General features: G+C 53.3%; 8 protein-coding genes across 8 annotated transcripts; 2 read left to right on the forward strand and 6 right to left on the reverse strand.

Moving 5' to 3' along the window:
• Nucleotides 1–475: 475 nt before the first annotated feature.
• BBA_07990 (mannosyl phosphorylinositol ceramide synthase SUR1) lies at nucleotides 476–1669 on the forward strand (the record flags this gene model as incomplete). The annotated part of the gene is made up of 2 exons (XM_008603087.1): nucleotides 476–889; nucleotides 974–1669. The coding sequence occupies 2 exons, from the start codon at nucleotides 476–478 to the stop codon at nucleotides 1667–1669; spliced, it is 1110 nt and encodes a 369-aa protein (XP_008601309.1).
• A 1311-nt stretch (nucleotides 1670–2980) lies between these two features.
• Nucleotides 2981–5224, reverse strand: BBA_07991 (protein kinase CHM1; the record flags this gene model as incomplete). The annotated part of the gene is made up of 3 exons (XM_008603088.1): nucleotides 2981–3393; nucleotides 3486–3585; nucleotides 3650–5224. The coding sequence occupies 3 exons, from the start codon at nucleotides 5222–5224 to the stop codon at nucleotides 2981–2983; spliced, it is 2088 nt and encodes a 695-aa protein (XP_008601310.1).
• A 380-nt stretch (nucleotides 5225–5604) lies between these two features.
• Nucleotides 5605–7075, reverse strand: BBA_07992 (DUF895 domain membrane protein; the record flags this gene model as incomplete). The annotated part of the gene is made up of 2 exons (XM_008603089.1): nucleotides 5605–5747; nucleotides 5797–7075. 2 exons carry the CDS (start codon nucleotides 7073–7075, stop codon nucleotides 5605–5607), a joined length of 1422 nt encoding a protein of 473 aa, XP_008601311.1.
• Nucleotides 7076–8089: 1014 nt separating this feature from the next.
• On the reverse strand, nucleotides 8090–9488 carry BBA_07993 (phosphotransferase enzyme family protein; the record flags this gene model as incomplete). Its single annotated transcript, XM_008603090.1, has 2 exons — nucleotides 8090–8912; nucleotides 9094–9488. The coding sequence occupies 2 exons, from the start codon at nucleotides 9486–9488 to the stop codon at nucleotides 8090–8092; spliced, it is 1218 nt and encodes a 405-aa protein (XP_008601312.1).
• A 503-nt stretch (nucleotides 9489–9991) lies between these two features.
• BBA_07994 (putative enoyl-CoA hydratase echA8) lies at nucleotides 9992–10810 on the forward strand (the record flags this gene model as incomplete). The annotated part of the gene is made up of 1 exon (XM_008603091.1): nucleotides 9992–10810. One exon carries the CDS (start codon nucleotides 9992–9994, stop codon nucleotides 10808–10810), a length of 819 nt encoding a protein of 272 aa, XP_008601313.1.
• An 833-nt stretch (nucleotides 10811–11643) lies between these two features.
• On the reverse strand, nucleotides 11644–12326 carry BBA_07995 (uncharacterized protein; the record flags this gene model as incomplete). The annotated part of the gene is made up of 3 exons (XM_008603092.1): nucleotides 11644–11758; nucleotides 11849–12102; nucleotides 12189–12326. The coding sequence occupies 3 exons, from the start codon at nucleotides 12324–12326 to the stop codon at nucleotides 11644–11646; spliced, it is 507 nt and encodes a 168-aa protein (XP_008601314.1).
• Nucleotides 12327–13892: 1566 nt separating this feature from the next.
• Nucleotides 13893–16505, reverse strand: BBA_07996 (uncharacterized protein; the record flags this gene model as incomplete). The annotated part of the gene is made up of 1 exon (XM_008603093.1): nucleotides 13893–16505. One exon carries the CDS (start codon nucleotides 16503–16505, stop codon nucleotides 13893–13895), a length of 2613 nt encoding a protein of 870 aa, XP_008601315.1.
• A 1603-nt stretch (nucleotides 16506–18108) lies between these two features.
• BBA_07997 (uncharacterized protein) lies at nucleotides 18109–19071 on the reverse strand (the record flags this gene model as incomplete). Its single annotated transcript, XM_008603094.1, has 1 exon — nucleotides 18109–19071. One exon carries the CDS (start codon nucleotides 19069–19071, stop codon nucleotides 18109–18111), a length of 963 nt encoding a protein of 320 aa, XP_008601316.1.
• Nucleotides 19072–19364: the final 293 nt, after the last annotated feature.

Consider the following 19364-nt stretch of genomic DNA (forward strand, 5'->3'; position numbering starts at 1 on the left):
TTCTCTGGTCTCTTTCTTTCATCATTACCCTCACCACCCACCACTCCACTCACTCCTCCCGCCTTACTGATGACTACCTACAATTTACAACATAACCCCTGATCACGACTTCTGCTGGCTGTCATCCTACTCCCCAACAGTAGCCCAGCCTAGCCCAGTCTAGCCAGCGGCCCATCCTTCGTCCCTGAGCCTGGTCCCTCTCTCTCACAGACTTGGATACATCAACGTAGGGCTACCGAAACGACGCCTTATTTTTCCCCTCCCCGATTTCCGACCCTGGCCAACACAACGCCCTGCTGTCACAGTACCACCTTAATCCCCTACGCCTCCTCTTCCTCTTCCTCCACGTCCTCCTTCTCCTCCTCCTCCTCCTCCTTCTTGGCCTCCTCCTACTCCGCGCCGGTTTCTTTCCCCTCTTTCGCACCACCAGACGCGCATCTGCCGCATACAGAATTACATTTCGACAACGCGCGTCATGGCTTGGCTGTCGCAGATGTTGGGCGGCCGCCCCCGGCAGCCCAGGTACGAGGCAGTTCCCGACGAGGAAACTGGTGATTCCTCGCCCTCGAGACCGTATCGTCGCCGCTCCCGTACGCGCCTCCTGCTTCCCCGACAGCGCAAGGCCGCCGCGCTCCTCCTCTTCATCGACGTTCTCATTGTCGTCGCCCTCGTCGTCATCCTCGAACCCCTCATCACCCTCCTCCGCCGCAACGAAGACCTATTTACCCCGAGGCTCACCCTTCCCAGCACCGCCGCCCCAGAGACGCCTGGCGGCAAGCACAAGATCCCGCGCATTCTTCACCAGACGACCGCCAACGATACCATACCCGCCAAGTGGGTAGAGTCGCAACGCAGCTGCAAGGAGGTATACAAGGACTACAAGTACATGGTGAGCACACCTTTTCAACCCTCGGCGGCGAGGATTTCATTTCTCCTGCCTACAATGCGACCAACGAATACTAACAATCCTCAGCTCTGGACCGACAAGGGTGCCGAAGAATTCCTCGCCAAGGAATACCCGTGGTTCGTTGATTCCTGGAATAAGTACGCCTTTCCCATTCAGCGCGCCGACGCCATTCGATACTTTGTCCTCCACCACTTCGGCGGCATCTATCTCGATATGGACACGCAGTGCAATCAAACCTTTCCTATGCAAGAGGTCGAAAACGACTCGGACGACGATGTCGCCGTCTTCAAATCCACCATGCCCACTGGCGTCACGAATGACCTCATGATCGCCTCGGCCCGCCACCCAGCCTTTACCATGGCTATCGCCCAGCTCCCATACTACTACGCGGTGACGCGCCCCTGGGCCGAGTACGGCCCCTACATCAACATCATGCTCTCCTCGGGCCCTCTCTTCCTATCACTCGTCGTCAAAGACTATTTGCTGCAAAAGACCACCCTTCCTTCGCCCTCTGTCAAGGTCATCTCGCCCCCGAACCTCGACGGCTACATTACCGATCTCGAGAGCAGCACCTGGCACCGCGCCGACGCGCAGACCCTCATGTGGCTCGGCACCCGCCCCTGGACCTGGTTCACCATGGGCGCCATTGGCACCTTTTTTGGCCTTTGCATCGTCAACTACTTGCTCCTAGCCCTGTACGGCTTCCTGGCCCGCCGTATTTTGAACATCTCGGCCAAGCTAAAGGAAGCCAAGGTAGCCTAGGCGACGACAGGTACGAAAAAAACAAGGAACAAACATACCATGCATCAACCTCAACTGGGAATGGCGTTACAAGCAATCAAGTGTATAACGGTCTACATATATAATAATAATGTTGAGTAAATAGTTTTGAGCGTAATTCAATTCATGACATGCCCCACGGCGCATGACCCACACACCTTTTTCACCCTCAACTTGTCAACTTGTCTTAGCACGCCGCAAAAACCGGAAATGCTGATGCAGAAACAGAAGGAATAGATGTAGGCATTTAATAAATCACTTTGAGTTACTCATACAGACTGACAGAAAGTACAACAAATTGGAGAGATTTCTGATGCAGAATCAGCGAGAGATAACAAACGTTTGAGAATGCTCATACAGAGAGAGACATACAGTGATAAGTGAAGCTCGGATGCTACAAAGCACCATCTGGACTCTGAACCACCTCCGCCTTCTCACCCCACCAAACAGCATTCTGCATATCTTGAGGATGTGAAAGCCCTTGCCCGACTGGTCCGCCGTGACATACTGTGCGAAAGCGACGAGCTGCAGCGTGGCCGGCGTTGGGGGGAGGGGGGGGGGGGGGGGGGAGTAGGCACGTTTTACATTGCAATAACAAGAGTCGGAACGAAAATTTCTACATGTTCCTGATTGGGGTGCAAAAAATTCGACTTGTCTTGACAACAACAACAATCTTACTCCCAAGTTCAGCAATGATACTTTTGCTGCGAGGCCCAAGTTTGTGCTCAACAGTCTAGTTTCAACCTTTTTTTACTCCAACACGCATGATTGCTAGTTTCAAGACTCTCAACAACAGTAGCCGCGGATTCTGAAGAGTTGAAGAAGGCCACATCTCTGCCGAAGATCATAGCAAGGTAAACAAACCCCTTGATTAGTGAATAGCAGAAACGAAACAATTGTATTTTTTGTATACATGTCATTTATTTCAAGGACGCTACGATAATGTCCACTGCCGGAGAAGAAGTCCATACACTAGCAATGCGGCGTTGCTTGCATGATAATGGGCCAGCACGGCGGCTTTACTAGGCGAAGGCCAAATCCGCCGGCTGTTTCATGTGAAAATCTGGCAGAGACAGATCTGCAAATGGGTCCGTAAAGAAAACCAAGGTCTACTCGGAAAACAAAAGACAAATTCATAACTAGCCACGTCATGTAGCAGCGGAAAATGCAACACAACCCTCTTGTCGTCTGGGGGCTAGGTGTAAGGTAGGATGAGTTTTTACTGAGTACGCCGAGAACAGCCTACGCAAAGTCATTCATTCAAAACGTTCGGATCCAAAAAAAGAATTCTTCTTAGCTCGTCGTCTGCCTCTTAAACGCCAGCAGCTCCACCAACTCGGCCGTGTCGCCGCCGGAGCGCAAAAACTCGTGATTTAGCAGCGCCGTCGACGTGGCCCGCCGCGACGCGTCCACGACCAGACACGTTGCAAGAAACTGCTTGAGCAGGGCGCCGTGCTTGTGCGGCGCGCGCAGCGGCGGGGTGACGCCCGTGGCGATGAGGTACAGCGCGCGCATCGGCTCCATGTCCATGTACGGCGGCTCCGCCTCGGCCATTTCAATCGCCATGATGCCGAGGGACCACACGTCCACCTTGTACCCGTAGCGCTTCTGCTTGACCACCTCGGGCGCCATCCAGTACGTGGTGCCCACGAGCGTGGCGCGCTTGGAGCGCCGCGCCGTCAGCTTGGCGCAGTATCCAAAATCGGCTGCGGGAGCTTTTGTGTCAGCAGCGTACAGGGGGGGGGGGGGGGCTCGGATTCTTTGGGTAGAGAGAAGGGGCCGGTTAGTTTGTGCTTACTGATTTTCACGTTGCCGCGAGAGTCAATGAGGACATTGTCGCTTTTAATGTCTCTGTGGACGATTTGCTTCGAGTGAAGATGCTGCAAGCCGCGACAAGTCTGTCCACGAGAAAATCAGCAAAACTGTGTGCGCCCGTGAATGAGGGGTGATGGTGTTTCTTACCTCGCGACACAGTGTGGCAATGTGTCGCTCACTGATTGTCGAGTTGTTGTCAATCACATCAATCAGCGCGCCACCGTCCATATAGTCCATGACTACCCACAGCATTCTATTTTCATTGACGAGAAAGGCATCCAAAAAGTTGATGACGTTTTTGTGTTTGCCCTCCTTCATGATGGAAATTTCATCCAGGAGCGCCTCCTTTCGCTGCTGCCGAGCCAGGTTCATTTCCTTTATCGCGACGCGCGTCTTTGGGCCCTTCTTCAGCACCAGCTGCCGCGCGACGCCGACGGCGGTGCTGCGGATAGTAGCCACATACACGGATCCGGATGCTCCTTGGCCGACCTTTTTATGCTTTTGATATGACGTGTTGGGGTCGCTCTGCGAAATCAGAGGCTGCAGCTTGGCAATCAGCTCCGCCTCGGACGATGTCACATGTCGAATCGCCTGCCTGCGTCGTGAAGGGATATCCAATGGTGTAACAGTATCTGGGAATGGGGGCGCGTCTGCTCTTGACTCCGGCACCTTTTGCACATGGCGCTCTACCTTGAGCGGCGGCGCGGGCCGTTCCTGAGCCTCTGCACCACGCGGAGCTGGTGGCAGCGGCGCGTCATCGCCGTATTCCCAGACCGGGACAACTGGCAGCTTGGGCCCCAACTTCTTTGGTGCCGGTGGCGGCGGCCGACTGGGGATGAGGTCTGGCAGCTTCGGGGGCGTACATGGCGGCGGTCTTTCAGGGACGCGACTTCTCTCAGCTGCTGCTGTCCGCTCCTCAGCCAAGCCCGGGAGCGACGAGGCGGAACCACTTGCAGGCAGAATTTCGTCGCCGCGGGAAATCTTGATGGGCGTGAGCGCAAAAAAATCATTCGCCTGCTCAGACTGCTTCTGGAGATCAGAGTAAAAGTCGACTGCTTCGATGACGGCCTGCGGGTTCCGCGCATAATCCTCGCGGGTAATGGCCGACGCGCTCAGCAGCTGCACCCATTCCTGGGGCAGGCCGACAAACTGCTCCGTCGCCGCGTCGAAGCCCACGTGCACCTCGTGGAAGAAGTTGGTCGGGTTGCTCACGCCGCCCAGGCCGGGACAGGCCATGTGGATAAAGTCGATCCACGTATACAGCTCCTGTTCCGACTTTGGCCTGATGTGCAGAATCTTGAGCGGCCCTTCCTTCTCCCCGGGGCTGGTCGAGGACCCCTCAATGCGGCGGCTAATCTCCATCGTGGGCACCCCCGTCTCGGCGCGCCCGATGGCGACGATTTCGTTGAGAAACAGCGTGTAGAGCGTCTTGCCGTCCTCGGCCTTGGCAAAGTCGACCCATTCGCTGCGCAGAGTCATGAACCGCTGCTTCCACGACTGCATGAACCCGCCCTCGCGGACAGTGACCCATCCCTCCTGTCTGGACCGCGCATCGCGTTCTGCAGCATGATTTTGCTGACGGCGCGCAAAGGATAACGGTACTGTAGACCCGGTGTAGGTCGTTGTGGTCGTATTTTGTAGTGGCGCGATGGTGGTGTTGGTAGCAGATGTTGGGTATCCAATGACGGGGTGTTTGGGGTGGCCAGCAACCGCTTGAGGCATGACGAAGCAAAAAGCAGGTGTACTTGGGGATGCAGAGAGTTCACTCTATTTACGTTGATGCGCACTAGAATACTGAGCTCGAACAATGCAATAGTGATGTGCAGTGTTGAAGCCGCCTTTGAGCCTCTTTGTGATGCCGCCCTGTGCAGCGCACGTGATGCTATGAGTATGCAACCCCTGTGGTGATACCTTCAACAGGCAGCTTCATGTTGCCAAATCGCATGAGACGACAGTGTTCGACATTAGCAGGTTTTATTTGCTTGCATTATCAATATTACCTCGATTTCTTTGGCATCGTGGCATCTACTTGAATTTAAGTGGCTCAACAATCAAGTTGTCCACTAAAAAGCCCACATCCTTGGCCTCACCGCGTCGCCTGATCAAACAGAACTCGGCGTTTTGTCGTTTCCAATCGCGACCGTCTCCAAGGTCACTGCCTCGTCACTCGAATCGCCAGCCTCCTCCTTCTTTACCAGTGGAACGTTTTCCTTGAGCGCAATATATGTCGGAACAGACGCGATACCTAAAGCAATTAGCCCGAGTTGGGAGGAAACGCGCGACCTCTTTCTTACCCAGAAGAATGGTGTTTACGGCGAGAGGGACCCTGCCACCGTGCCATTTGCGCGTATTGAGACCAAAACTGACAGCCTGTGCAAAAGACTCTTGTCCGCGAAGGATACCAGAGAGGCGACTGAGCTCCGAGATGCTGTCGCTTTTCGTGGCGATGAAGTAGTACATCCAGGTCTGCAGAGACTGGCGCGACCATTCCCACAGCACCAGCACAAAGAACCCTTTGGCGAACCCGGCATCTGCCCAGTCCAACGCAGGAGGGTTTGCCGTGTACTTTTCCTGGATGACCCATGCGTATATCCAAGCAGTCACATGGCAGACGACAATGTACCAAAATGAAATGTCCAGGCGACGCTTCACCGGGAATCGCCTCCAGTCGAGAAACATGCTCATCACCTGCGACGAGAAGAGCGTGCTAAAGTTGCTAACAAAGCCAATCAGAGCACGCGCCCGCACACCAAAGTAATAGGTTTGAAAGTTTCCAGAGTACTGGTTAAAGTAGGCCGCCCAAAAGATGGGAAGCAGGAGCACAATGTCTCTGCGCTTGCAGAGATTCCACAGAGACCTGAACTCGTATCCGACGCTCTTTTCCGCATCGACAATGACTCTTGTGCCGTCTGCGCGCTGCACCTTTTCCGGCTTGGTGAGCAGCAGGGCAATCGGCGCGGCGACGCACTGCAGCGCGATAAAGATGAGATAGGTTTTGGGGTCCACGCTGCCCTTGCGCTTGGCCGCCGCGTTATTGTTGAGGATCAAGACAATCAGCCCGCCCACCAGCGGGCCGCCGGTGCGGAACCACAGCCAAATGTTGAGGTAGCGACCGCGCTTGGAAGCTTCCGGGTAGCCGAGCGCCACGGCGCCTTCGGCCGCCCAAAAGAGACCGGCCGAGATGCCGCAGAGCGCCGCGCCGAGCAGCACCAGCCAGACGTTGCCGAAGCGGTTGTTTGTGTAGAGGCCGGCCGAGTAGACGGGATAGCCAATGGCGCCGAGAAAGAGCGTCCAGGCGAAGCCGATGCGGTTCGCAATGGGGCCGCCAAAGACGGACAGGAAGCCCATGAGGGCAAACACCAAGGCGTTGGCGGCGTTCACCAGAAACGGCTCCTGGCCGCCGCCTGCGCCAAGCGCATTCATGGCATTCCACAAGCCTGGCGCCAAGAAGCCGACGGCGCCAATGACAAAGGCATTGAAGAGTGTAGTACGATACCATATCCTCTTGGCGCGTGGTGGCGCATCGTGGCTTGCCTCTGGTGTAGGCGGCGCCTTTTCGAGTATTGTTGTCATGGCTGTGCTATAGTTCGAAATGCCGGAGAACTCTCGTGTCAGCCTTCATCTGCACAATTCTTTTGTAGTCGGAACATGAGTTTTTAAATGTCAATTTTGCCACTGAAACTTTCTTGTCACCCCCACCGAGCAATGCGATGGCAATTTTGCACTGCAACTACACCATTGTCTAGAGGATGGCGACATTGCGGGCTGGTCCGGCTTTAATAGCATCCAACCCACTTCTTTTGTGTAAGTCGAGGGCTTAACCGCTGCGAGCCGCTCGTTTCACCGAGAGGATGCTGTTGAAGGCGCAATTTGAGAGATCTATAAGCGGAATAATCCATATTATAGAATTACGAAATTCGGCTCATGTCCAGTGTACCCAGAAGCCACAATCCATGAAGTGAGTCTGATGTTGTACCGGGCAGGCAACATATTGATTGCAATGGCCAGACCATCTCCAAACGTCATGGCCGGCCGGACCCGCCAGAATACCTTATTTTCGGACAATTTCTCAAGTAGAAACTAGCGTCATGCAATGAAACCTGTTCATCATGCCGCCGTGGAGCAGGTAACATTTTTCAACGGTACACGGGATACTAGAATCCAGCTTCGTGCCGTCTCAATGAAACTATGTAATGCAGTTTGACGCTTCGGCTGGGGACATACGGCCACAGGCAGTATTCAATATCGCGTCCCGCCACGTTCTTGACTACGGGTTTTTTTTAGCAGCTCTGTTGTCTTGTCCAAGCACCACATCCTGCCTGGCATGCCCTACATCAAGTCAAAAGAGTAGTAACACGCTAACCATGCTCGTTCCCCTTTTTAAAATGCTCCGCCGCACATATTCACTCTACAATGCCCATATCACGATATGCCTCGCTCAGTTGCTGCACATGTTCCTTCCTCTCTCGCACCTTGTCGTCTACAAACTCGGACGCTCGTCTGCCCCAGTAGAAATAGAAAAAAAAGACATCGTCAAAGACGGACTGGTCAGGGTGCGCCTCGTTGAAAAGGGGCTGAATGTGCCAATTAAAGAGATTGTACATGGCCTTGGGCACCGTCGCGGCCCGGAAGAACCAGAAACTGCCAGCTATCCCAGGCTCTTCGCTGCACCTCGGCCTGTCTGCCGGAGCCGCCGCGTCGCACCTCTTCCTCTTCGTAAACAGTCAGGTATTCCTTGACAGCCTCGTCGAATTCCTCGCGATCCTTTTGCTCGTAGAAGCCGTCGACGGACTTGGACGTGAGCCAGTAGGGGGGGCTCTGCATCTCTGCAGGCAGCGTGTGCGTCCATTCGAGGTCGATGATGGACGTGACATTCCACTGCTCATCGACAAAGATGTTGCTCTGGATGAGGTCGTTGAGTGTCAGGTAAAATGGTCCATCTCGTGTGCCCGGGTCGACAAAGTGGTGCATGACGGCGCGCATCCCCGCGCAGGCTGCGAGCTGAAGCTGCCCGTCCTCGACGTCAAAGATGGCGTTGGGCTGGCCGCGCAGCTTCGCGTCCTGCAACGAGAGAAGATCTGACAGGTAGCCGTCCACCTCTGCGTACATCCGCCCGCGCGGTATTCCCGACGAAACGCCCTCGTTCTCTAGCATGTGCATGTACAAGTTGAGCGGTCTGTTGTTAAGAGCAATTGTGTCGTCGTCCTGGAGGCGCAGCGCCCCGATCCGTGGTTGCGGCATTGCGTTCATCGACACAGTGATGCGCGACAAGCCCCTAAATAGGGTTTTTCGGCGGTTCTCGTCATCGTGGTGCTTGTGCCACGAGCGGTCGAGGCGCTTGCCCTGGGCTTCGCTGATGAGGAGGAACCCAGAGGGAGGGTATGGCGGATGGAATGGCGGGCATATGGTACTGGGGCGGCACGGCCGACAAGAAGCGATAAGAGGCGATTAAGCTGTAACCAGACTCTACGCCACCAGGATGTATTTTGCGGGCGCGTATACTAAAGTGACGATTAACACTGGCGTAATAGTCGTCGTGATGCTGGTGGGAAAAACATGCAGTCAAACCATTAGGCAACCCAAACGCGTACAAGGTAGGTATCGGTACATCTGGGCAATGCTCTTGCAGCCATATATAGGTGGCCGTCTCGGTTTGAATCTTTTCATCTGCGTTTCCAGGGAATGGGCCTTCTCCGATGCGATGTCCAAACGGAAGCCGCAAATAGGCATTCTTGCCCTGTGGCAGCCGTACCAAGATTGCAGCATTGAAGCTGCCAGATGCCCATAGGTTAGATGGAACAATGCGGCACGTTCGTACTCGGAGTAGCTTGCAGATCATGTGCTCCAGCTCAGTCTTTTGGCAGCCGATGGCGTCGTAAAGCTGCCGTGCGAGGTCCGGGTAGCGCATCGACGCCAACTCATTGTCTTCGCTCTCGATGGCTTCTGCGAGGGGTTTTGGCTTCCTCTTTATCGCGCTGGGGAACATGGCCGCTTCGTCGGCAACGGGCCGGCCAGCTAACGTTGGCTGATGATCTCCTGACAGCTAGCTCTAGTCCGAATACAGGCGGGTACCTTAGGGAGCTAGAGAACCAGATCCACCCGCAGCTAATTGTTATTATGTAGTTGGGTCGGTGACGACCAGCGAATACTGGCTGCTGTATTTTTTTTTTTTTCTTTTTTGTTGATTCTATATTTTAATGGTCTTCTATCGCTGCTCTTTGCCAATGCGCATTTCTAGATTACCGGTTGTCGGCCGGGTGCCTTATTGTGTGCTACGTGCCTCATTATAGGTGACCTCCCTCTCCCGCATGCCCGTAGGGCCGTAGATGATGAACCAGTGGAGCAACAGTCCGGCCCAGCCGAGGCTCAGGTCACCTTCCAGCGACCACCTCCCATGACAGAATACATAGCATCGCGCCCACGGTGCGGGGTCAAGATTTAAATGTACTAATTCATAATGATAGTTTCGACACTTTTGGACCTCTTGACATGGCAACAAATACAGTCATCTACGAGCCGACTGACAAAGGCATTACAACAATCACCATTAATCGGCCCGAGGTCAGAAACGCCGTCAACCATGCCACATCACTAAAGCTAGCCGAGGCCTTTCAAAAGTTTGAAAACGACGCCGCCCAGAAAGTGTGCATCTTTACAGGAGCCGGCACCAACTTTTGCGCTGGCTATGACCTGCACGAAGTAGCCGGCAACAACAACAGCGGCGAGCTGGCTGTCGCCCGCCCGGTGGACAAGGTCAACGGAGCCTTCGGTCCCATGGGCCCCTCGCGCATGCAGCTGAGCAAGCCCGTCATCGCCGCCATTTCCGGCCACGCCGTCGCCGGCGGCCTCGAGCTGTCCCTGCTGGCCGACTTGCGCGTCGTCGACACCACGGCCGTCTTTGGCGTCTTTTGCCGTCGCTTCGGCGTCCCGCTCATCGACGGCGGCACGGTGCGGCTCCCCAAAATCGTCGGCCAGGGCCGGGCGCTCGACATGATTCTCACGGGCCGGCCCGTCGACGCCCAGGAGGCTCTGTCGTTTGGCTTGGCGAACCGCGTCGTCGCAAAGGGGCAAGCAGTCGAGGCGGCGAGGGAGCTGGCGAGGAGCTTACTGGGCTTTCCGCAAAAGTGCATGCGGGCAGATCTCGTGTCTGCTCATTATAGTGTGTATGACGCATCTAGTCTTGAAGATTCATTGCGTTTTGAGTTTGAAAAGGGCGTATCGGTCGTGGCGGAGGAAAGTGTCCACGGCGCCCGGAGATTTGACAAGGGCGCGGGACGTGGAGGAAAGTTTGACAAGGCGAAAATATGAATCGGCGTCGAATTTCACAAGGAGAGAAAAAGCAAAAAATAAAATAAAAAATAAAAATAAAAATAAAAAAAATAAATGAATGAAACCAAAAAAATTGTCGGGTTTCCCACAACTCACTTGCCCCTTTACTTGGCAAGCCAGTGAAACCATCTGTAGACAAAAACCGTATCAACATCAATTTAGCCATCGAAGATTGGGCTTCCTACCTTACCAATCAACCTATTCCTCACATGGAAAAATGAAAACTCACTTAATTTTGAGAAGAGATGGCAAGCCCGGCTGCTTACGGGGATCATATCGCAGAATCAACCACTCCATCCCCGCGTATTCCACGGCAGCTCTTGGCGCAGATTTCGAATTGTTGATGGGAATGGGACTGCTCCGCCGCTCACTGGCAAGCAGCCATTGACTCGAGATAGTAGGCTCACTCAGAGGCGAGGGGCTAAAAAAAAACAAAAAACAAAAAAGAAGATAGGAAAAGCCAAGCACATCGTTTTAAATTTATATGCCAATGTAGCAAAGTCTGGTTCTTCCTCGATTATGACAGCGTGAAACGCCCAAAGCTGGCAACCTTTTGAGTTTCACAACATTTAAAAATCAAAAATTAGCATTTATATATCGTCATAGGAATATACTCTTTACAAAAGGCTACTGTTCGTTACTTGTATTACCTGCCCCAGCGGAATCCCACGGGCCTTGCCTTTTGCTCCCAACAACAAACACCAAAACAGCCATATTCACACAGTGGTATCTCGGTCCAGCTTGAACAAATCAAACTCTTGCTTTCAGGAAACGCGCCCGTTGATTCGAAACAGAGAGTTACTATATCCGATTTAAACGACGCGGGCTGTGGCATCGGCATCCTGCTTCTCGCGCAAGTCGTTTTCCGCGTGCTTGGCCTTGAGGCAGTTGACCATGGCGGCGGGAGCATGGATAATCTGCGCACCACTGAGAAAAGAGAATCAGTTTGCAATTCCGGAAAAGAGGGAATTTTTTTTCGTAAAAAAAAAAGAAAAAGAAAAAAAAAAGAATACGTACGCAGCAACAAGACCGAGAAACCCGCATGCGACGCGGCGGCTGGAGACGTCTCCGTCCAAACGACCGTCAGTGCCACGATGGCCTCTGATAGAGAAGCCGTAGTAGGTGCTCAGGACCAGAAACGCAATGAGAAGAAGTTCAAAGGGAAACTTCATCATGGCCCTGCGCATGTTGGTCTCGGGGTGTCTATTTGTGACCACGCGAAAGCCGACGTGCAGGAGCATGACGCCAGAGAGCAGAAGCGAGAGAGCACCCTACAAATACAACATTAGTATTTCCCCTTTGAGACTGCGAATGTCTTTCCAGAATTTTGAAAATGAGTTTTGGGGAGTTGTCATACAAAAATATAAAGCATAGTAAAGGCCTTGGGCTCGTGGCTCGTGGCGCCCGTAATGACAGATGCGAGAATGAGCACAAAGGATGCGCCGCGGTTTACCGCGTCCCCGACGAGCTCCTTTCTGCTGACTTGATAAGTCATTATGGCTCAGTTGTCGAATTCACAAATATTTGAGATGTTTTTTTTTTCTTTTCTTTTTCGCTGACAGTTTTCTGGTTTCGAGAATGTCTCTAGGGCACGCGAGAAGAGGCGATCTGTGGAATGATTTGCGGGGGGAGAGAGCGGAGAGGGAGCGGAGAGGCAAAAAGGGAAAGGGGAAAAAGGCAAGATCGGGATGGCGGGTCGCATTTCTTTTTTGTTGTTTCTGGACCAAACAAACCGCGGCCAAAAAAGGCTACAACCTATTCGTACAGGTGAAGAAAAAATAACATGTGGCAGTCAGGTCTGTACCAAGCAGGGAGGGCAAGGCAGGTCCGGATAGCGCGGGTTGCATCGACGTCGAGCTAGTTGTGTGTACTTGTCCGTGTTGTCACTCGAGGCTTGCTCTACAGGTCATCCGCTTACCAATAGCGCACGCCACATACGATTACTTCTTTCTCCAGGTACCTGTTTTCTCAAGGTTGCGAGGCCCGACCATCACAAGCCCGTACTGTAACCAAACTGTCTACAGAGAGTACAAACCACCTGGTTATCTGACGCTCTTGCTCTACAGTCATTGTGCCCCTCATAACCAACGCTGCAAGTACATAAACAGCAGGTAGCAGTTTTTCCTTTTTTGGTGAGACAATCTCTTCCAGGAAAAAGGGTTGTAGTTACGCTTGGGACTCGCAGAAAGACTCGGTAGAGATAGATACACACACCAAGTGTAGCTGGTAGAAAAAACTCTGGGGAAAGCGGCCGAACCCCGCGCTGGAGTAGACTCGCCACCGATTATTGTTTTAGTTTATTAGCTATAACTCGCCCCGTCTTTTTGCTTTCCTCTGCTGTCAGTCGTGCATTTTCAAGCCACATAGCACGGAGACTAGCCAAATCAAGCTGGACCGCCGTGGGCCGGAAATTGGTATCGAAAATTCCAACCCAGCAAGCTGCGGGCAGAGGTGGGTTGGGTCTCCTTTTGAACGATATCCCATTATTACCCAAAACACGTGCGGGGGGGAGAAACTCTTGCACGAACGATGAGCTGACGTTGGGGCGATAATGTGCAGCCATGAGAATACCACATGCTTTGAACTGGCGGTCCAGTCTGGCAGAACAAACAAAACAGGCGAATTTTCCTCGAATTTGCATGTGATGAGCCCAGTGAAGCTTCACCCTTTTCCTCTTCGGGCGCAGAGCATCTCTTTGGGGTTAGGAAGTCCTTGCAGCCACAAAAGCTACCGATGCGCCGAATCCAGTTCGTCGAACAAGCAACCAAATGCTGACTTTGACTTTCAGATTCTGTTTGGATTTGTTTGTTTGTTGATTGATATATGGCACTGCCTTCTCCGTCGCATGACGCGGTCCCGACAGTATTAACTAGAAGCATGAGGCATTCATTGTGTCATTTCGCTACTCATGCACTGGGTGTGGTGCGTTTGTTTTGTATCCCTGTCAGGTAATAACTCTCCACTGAACATTAACCCCTGTCCGATAAATACATTTAGCTCTCGTATGTCGCCCTTCCTTGTCGGTACTCAGCGCCTTGCCATGGCGGTTGTGGCTGCTTCTTCACTCGCCAATCGCCCACTGCTCCCGCCAAGCTAGAGTAGCAGCCAGGAATGCTAGGCTGTTCATGTCAGGGTCGCTCTTTGCCTTTTCAATTAATGACTTGTACTCTTCCAGCGAGCCAAACCTGTAGATGGCCACCTTGTCCCCACCCGAGACAAACTCAGCTTCGGCATCAATAGCGGCCGACAGCTTCTGCGCGGCTTCCCACGCCGCTGCGACGTCGCCCCCCAAGCCCATGGCGCTATAAAGCTCCGTCCACGAGCCCTTGTCCATCTTTGACGAAAACACAATATCTGTGAGTAAGCTTCCTTTGCATTGCACGCTTTGCTTGGCAATCTGTGTCAATGCATTGGCTGCCTCTGTCGAGAGGAACATGACCGGCAGCACAGTTGGTGTTGGAAGAGAGTTCTGCGTCGATGAAGCGTCAAGGCCACTCTTACCCAAGGCCTTTTGCAATGCAGCTTGAGCAGGTCGCAATACGTCGTCTGCGTTGGGCGCGCAAGTAAGTACGCAAACATCGGCGGTTGGCGCTTGGAGCTCCTTGCTCAATACAAAACAAGATGCGTCATCCACGATCCAACGCCCACCTCTTCCGAAATGAAACTGTTGGCAAGTGAGTAGAACCAGCTCGAGCGGCGAAGCGCCCCAAGGACCAGGGGCGAAAAGCTTGCTGCCCTGTCGCCCGAACGAGGTGGAATCATCACCAGTGGCCTGTACAGAGATGATTCGCAGCGCACTTTTTTCCTTCTCCGATATCCCAGAAGCGTCAAAGAAAGCGTTGGCCTGCAATATACCGGAAAGTACCGCATCTGTTGAGCCCTTCTCCTCTGCCAGACCATGAAGCACAATACAGGGAAATTTCAGGTCCGATATTGGCAGAGAGGAGCTGTAAATGCCCATATGCAGGGGGAAACATTTACCTCGTAGACGCGGGAGCAGATCCCTTGCAGTAGCCATCTGGTTGGCTGGCACTAGAATCTCCAACACATCCCACAGAGGCTCCGCGACGCGAGACTTGAGCAGCGACTGTTGCACTGCGCGGATACCCGCCGTAGTGTCCTGCTCGCCGCTGCTTGCGAACCAGTCGTCCAACTTGTGTTCAGAAATAGTATCATTTAGAGTGGCCAAGACACTGTTGAGCTTATCCAAGCCAATCAGGAAAAGCGGAATCACCTCGTGCACAGTGTCGCGGCCTAATGCGCAGGCAGCGTCGGCAACAAAGTTGGCAGCCTCGCCCAGCAAGACGCGCTTCCGCAGAGCGTCAAATCCCGCGGGCTCAACCATGTTGACCCATTTCATAAATTCCGCTTTTGATGACAGCGCATCAAAGAAGCCCGCGTCGGCCTGTCTCATGGTGTCGGAGCCGGAGTGGTGATCGAAGCTTATCCTAAAGTCAGTGCCCTGGCCCTGCAGCTTTAAAAAGCCATGCCGTATCTCGGAAAACGCCGAGAGCGAAAACTTTAGCTTAGAAAGCTCGTACGCGTAGTCGCCAGGCTCAAAGTCCCGCGTCTTGGCAAAGTCGCTGAGCAGGTGCACGCCTCGCGGATCAATCAGCGCAACTGGCCGGTTGGCCGACGGGCCGACGCAGCACAGAATGTTGTGGAGATTCAGGTCGCCATGGATCTCCCCTATTAAAGTTGGAGAAATGGCTTCAATGGCGGGATGGCTGCGCAACTGTTCCATGACGGAGTGAAATCCCAGAAGGGTTCGGCCGTTGAGAACAACCTCGCGACTGTCGATGATGGCGCCTAGCTCGGGCACGGCGGCACGGGCAATCGCCACGCGTCTGTCGATTCTATCAAAGTGCGCCTTTTCGATAAAGTCCTTTGGCGCCTCCGTCGCAGTTTTTGGCCAGACCTTTTGGGCCATTTCACCCAGAAGCTCGCTTGTCGTGTCCAGCAGCAAGTTGCCCCCCATGCCTGCCATGGCGAGTTGTGCCAGAGTCTGGCTGGCCAGGTAGGGAAAGTCGATGGAGAATGTTTCGTCATTTGCCGTGAATTTGAGAGGCTTGACAAAGATGTCAGTTTCTTTCACAGCGATACTTGTCTCCAGAAACCTGTTCTGGCGCTCCAGCCAGGGCCGCCCGTTCTCGTCAATGCCGTCGTGCGAGCATGTCTTGTGCACCTCCAATGTGCCGTCTGGCTGAACCATCAAAGAGACATTGGCTGAGGAGCCACTTTCATCGAGGTGTACCGAGGTATTCTGGTGCGACTGGTCGGATTGCTGTGTGAGGAGAAGACCGCGTGGCCCAATGACGGCTCTCACTGTAAGACCGTCCAGCACGACATCACCGGCGCGCCAGGTATCTTTTGACGAAATGCAGTCGTTGATGTTGTCGACGGAGATGCCGTTTTCTGTAATTGTGCTCCCCGGGACTAGAGCCGTCCATGGAGAAGCCTCTGGAGACTTGCTGATGACAGGGATGACAAGATGGCCGCGAAATTTGTCCGCAAGCCCATCAATGTCGGAATAACCATCGCTAGTGACAGAGGAGGCGACATGGGTCTTCTCAGTACCATTTTGGTAATCCTCTGCCTTGGCTCCTTGGTACAGCTGCTGCGATTTTTCCGCGACAGATGCATTCGTTGGTCTTGGCTCGGAGTCGACCGCCATGATGATGATGGCTTCGCTGGGGGATGCGGCTGAAGGACGATCGTCTCGGCCGCGACGCTAGCGCGGACGGCGGTATTATATATCCTCGCACCTATTGATCTGCTGAACATGTTTCACCCGTCGGCAGCCTCGTATACACGATTGACGATCCAGGTTATACACCGCTAATCTCAAAGTGGGCTGTTGCCAGTTTCTCGGGGTCTGGACCGTCCCAAATGCGGGGGCCAATGCAGTCTGTTACCATTCACAACCTGCCATGTCGCATAAAGAGCGAGCCACTGCCGGTTGAAGCTGGCTCAACGGTGTCTTTGAGGCTTCCAAACATAATTCACGTATAGTTCGACTTGTTTGATGGGTAGTGTCCTCCCCTATCGACAGTCAATCTGTTAAGAAGAGGCATCTTTTTTACGCCTCAGCTTGGCAACAGTGGAGTGCGCATGTTGAGGCTCCTCAGAGAGCCACATGTATGGCCCAAAGGGAGGGCGCTGGTGGCGTCGAATGAGAGCGGTCACCGTTGAAAAATCGCCCGACCTCTCGAAGTCTAGATTATCCTTGCCTCACAGTTTCAGTTGGATGCAAATGCGGTTCCGCGGCTGGGAACTTGGTTCATCTTTCCTGTGGAGGCTTCCCGTATGCATTTCTCAGACAATCTGGGAGACACGATGAAGAATCGAAGAAGATAAAAAATCGAAGAAGATAAAAAATCGAAGAAGAAAAAATAGCCAGGATAAGAGCTACGAGCGACAGTGTTCGAGAATCACGTTATTTAGACCTTATGCAGGGCAGAGCAACCAATCGAGGACTGCTTTGCATGTACAAAAGTACCTGGTGGCGTTAAGAGATGGACGCGCGGGTACCAGCTGTGTAGCGTACGGAGCGAAGCGAAAGAGCTCGAAAGGTATTGTTGTCACGAAGAAATGATTCGGTGCGTCTTGTCGGTAGGCGTGAGACGAAACACATACGCTATAGAGCACGTGACCTAACAATTTGCGCCTCACTGCAACGAGATTTATCTGGGCCATCAATTACCAGGAAAACCACTGTCGAATCTGACAGTGTGCAAATGATTTTATTACAGATCAAACAAACCATTTCCTGAATGCAACAAGTCCGTGTACGGCCTTAGGTCGTAAGTTGGCTAGCGGTAGCGCCGTCTGTACAGTTCTAGCGGCTCTCTAGAATTAAGCTCAAGGTGTCGTAGTAGAAATGCTGCGGATCCACACCTTTATTGATGTGAATTAGGCCTGATATAGGTTCATACAAGGTTTTTCGGCCGAGAGCGCATCAAAGTGTATCCGTAGTCGTGTAACGCCTCGGCTTATCTTCAACTAGAGCCCTGCCTGTCCCTGTTTATGGAATCGGGTAGAACAAGCATAAGCATAATCAAGTGCGCTTCTACAAAGAACCTAGCACAGGTCAAGTGATGGACGACTTCGATGTGCAAACTGTAAGCCAAATTGCCTGTATCATTCAAAGACACGTCACTCTATACTAAGATAATCTATCGAAATTTCACCAACTATATTGTGAATCTCCTGTCGATCACTTGAACATTGGGCTTCTCCCACGTAATCTGCCCAATATTGCCAAAGTCCTCATCTTCTTAGTTGAGATCCTCCAAGAACTCAACAACGAGATCGGCCGGTGGCTCGCCGACATCTGCCGCCTTGTCCTGGCGACGGACACGAAGACCCTTGTCGGCACGACGCGCAGGGGCCTTGTCCAGGCTCTCCTGCGTAGTAATCATGTGCGAGTACGGCTGGCCCGAGGCGTTTAGAATCGGCACCGTAATCTCGCAACTTTCCGTCTTGTTAAAGTCCCTGTTGCACTCCTTGTTGGCAAAGTCCAAAAACTGCTGGCACGGCTGGAAGAACGAGTCCATGACGTCGGACGTGGGGTATTTGCTCGCAATCGGCGTCTGGCCAAAGGTGCCGCAGGGATCGATGCCGCCGCCGCAGTCAATCATGGGGTAGGAGAGGCAGTTGCCCGGGAGCGTCGCCTGGTAGGTGATGGTCTGGATCGTGCAGCGGTGCTCGGGGGGGCAAAACTTTTCCACCGAGCGCTCCGTGGTCGTCGCCTTGGCCTCGGCGTACTGCTCGCTGTACTCGCCCGAGATGTCGCCGCCGATGAGGGACGCGACGGGCTTGGCGGGGGACAGCTTGAGGCCGACCTTCCAGCCCTTGGTGGTGGTGCCCGTCAGCATGGTCGACGTCTTGGTGGTGACCTTGTCGGGCTGCGGGGTGCCGCCCTCGTGTCGCGTCTCCAGATCAGCGTCCACGTTGGCGTGCGCGGTAATGGTCACGTCGCCGACGCCCTCGAGCCACTTCATGTTTCTAAAGTAGACGGTGCTGCAGCTGGTAATCTTGCCAGCGCAGACCGGCTCGTTGGCAAGGTCGGCCGTCGTCCATGGCGGGTTTGCGTTGTTGACGGTAAGGGACAGGGACCGCTGCAGGTCGGCAACGCGGCTCTTGACCTGGTCGACCGTGACAATGTCCTTGGCTGTGTCAAAAGACCACACGCGGCCGGTAAGGACAGTGAAAACAACGAGCTGAACAATAGCGTGCATTTTGATGATCTGTGAAGCTTGATAGCGAATGGCTAGTAAAAACTAGAAAATAACGGGTTAGTATGCTGGATAAGATGTTGGTCTGGTGGTTGGTCATACTTTTTTGTTGAAGGAGTGTGTTCTGAGTTCTTAGAATGAGAGGCGAGTGTCTTTGGAGTGATGATGCTGTGTGATGAGCATTGACTTTTCAAGCGGCGCATCACCCTCTTTATAGGAAAGTTTGGTCTTCTTCCACGGTCCCCATCTATACAAGATAACAGTACAATACGTTGATGTAGAGCTGTTTCTCGGAA

The sequence above is a fragment of the Beauveria bassiana genome (assembly GCF_000280675.1).
Source record: "Beauveria bassiana ARSEF 2860 unplaced genomic scaffold BBA_S00030, whole genome shotgun sequence".
NCBI classification, from domain to species: Eukaryota; Fungi; Ascomycota; class Sordariomycetes; order Hypocreales; family Cordycipitaceae; genus Beauveria; species Beauveria bassiana.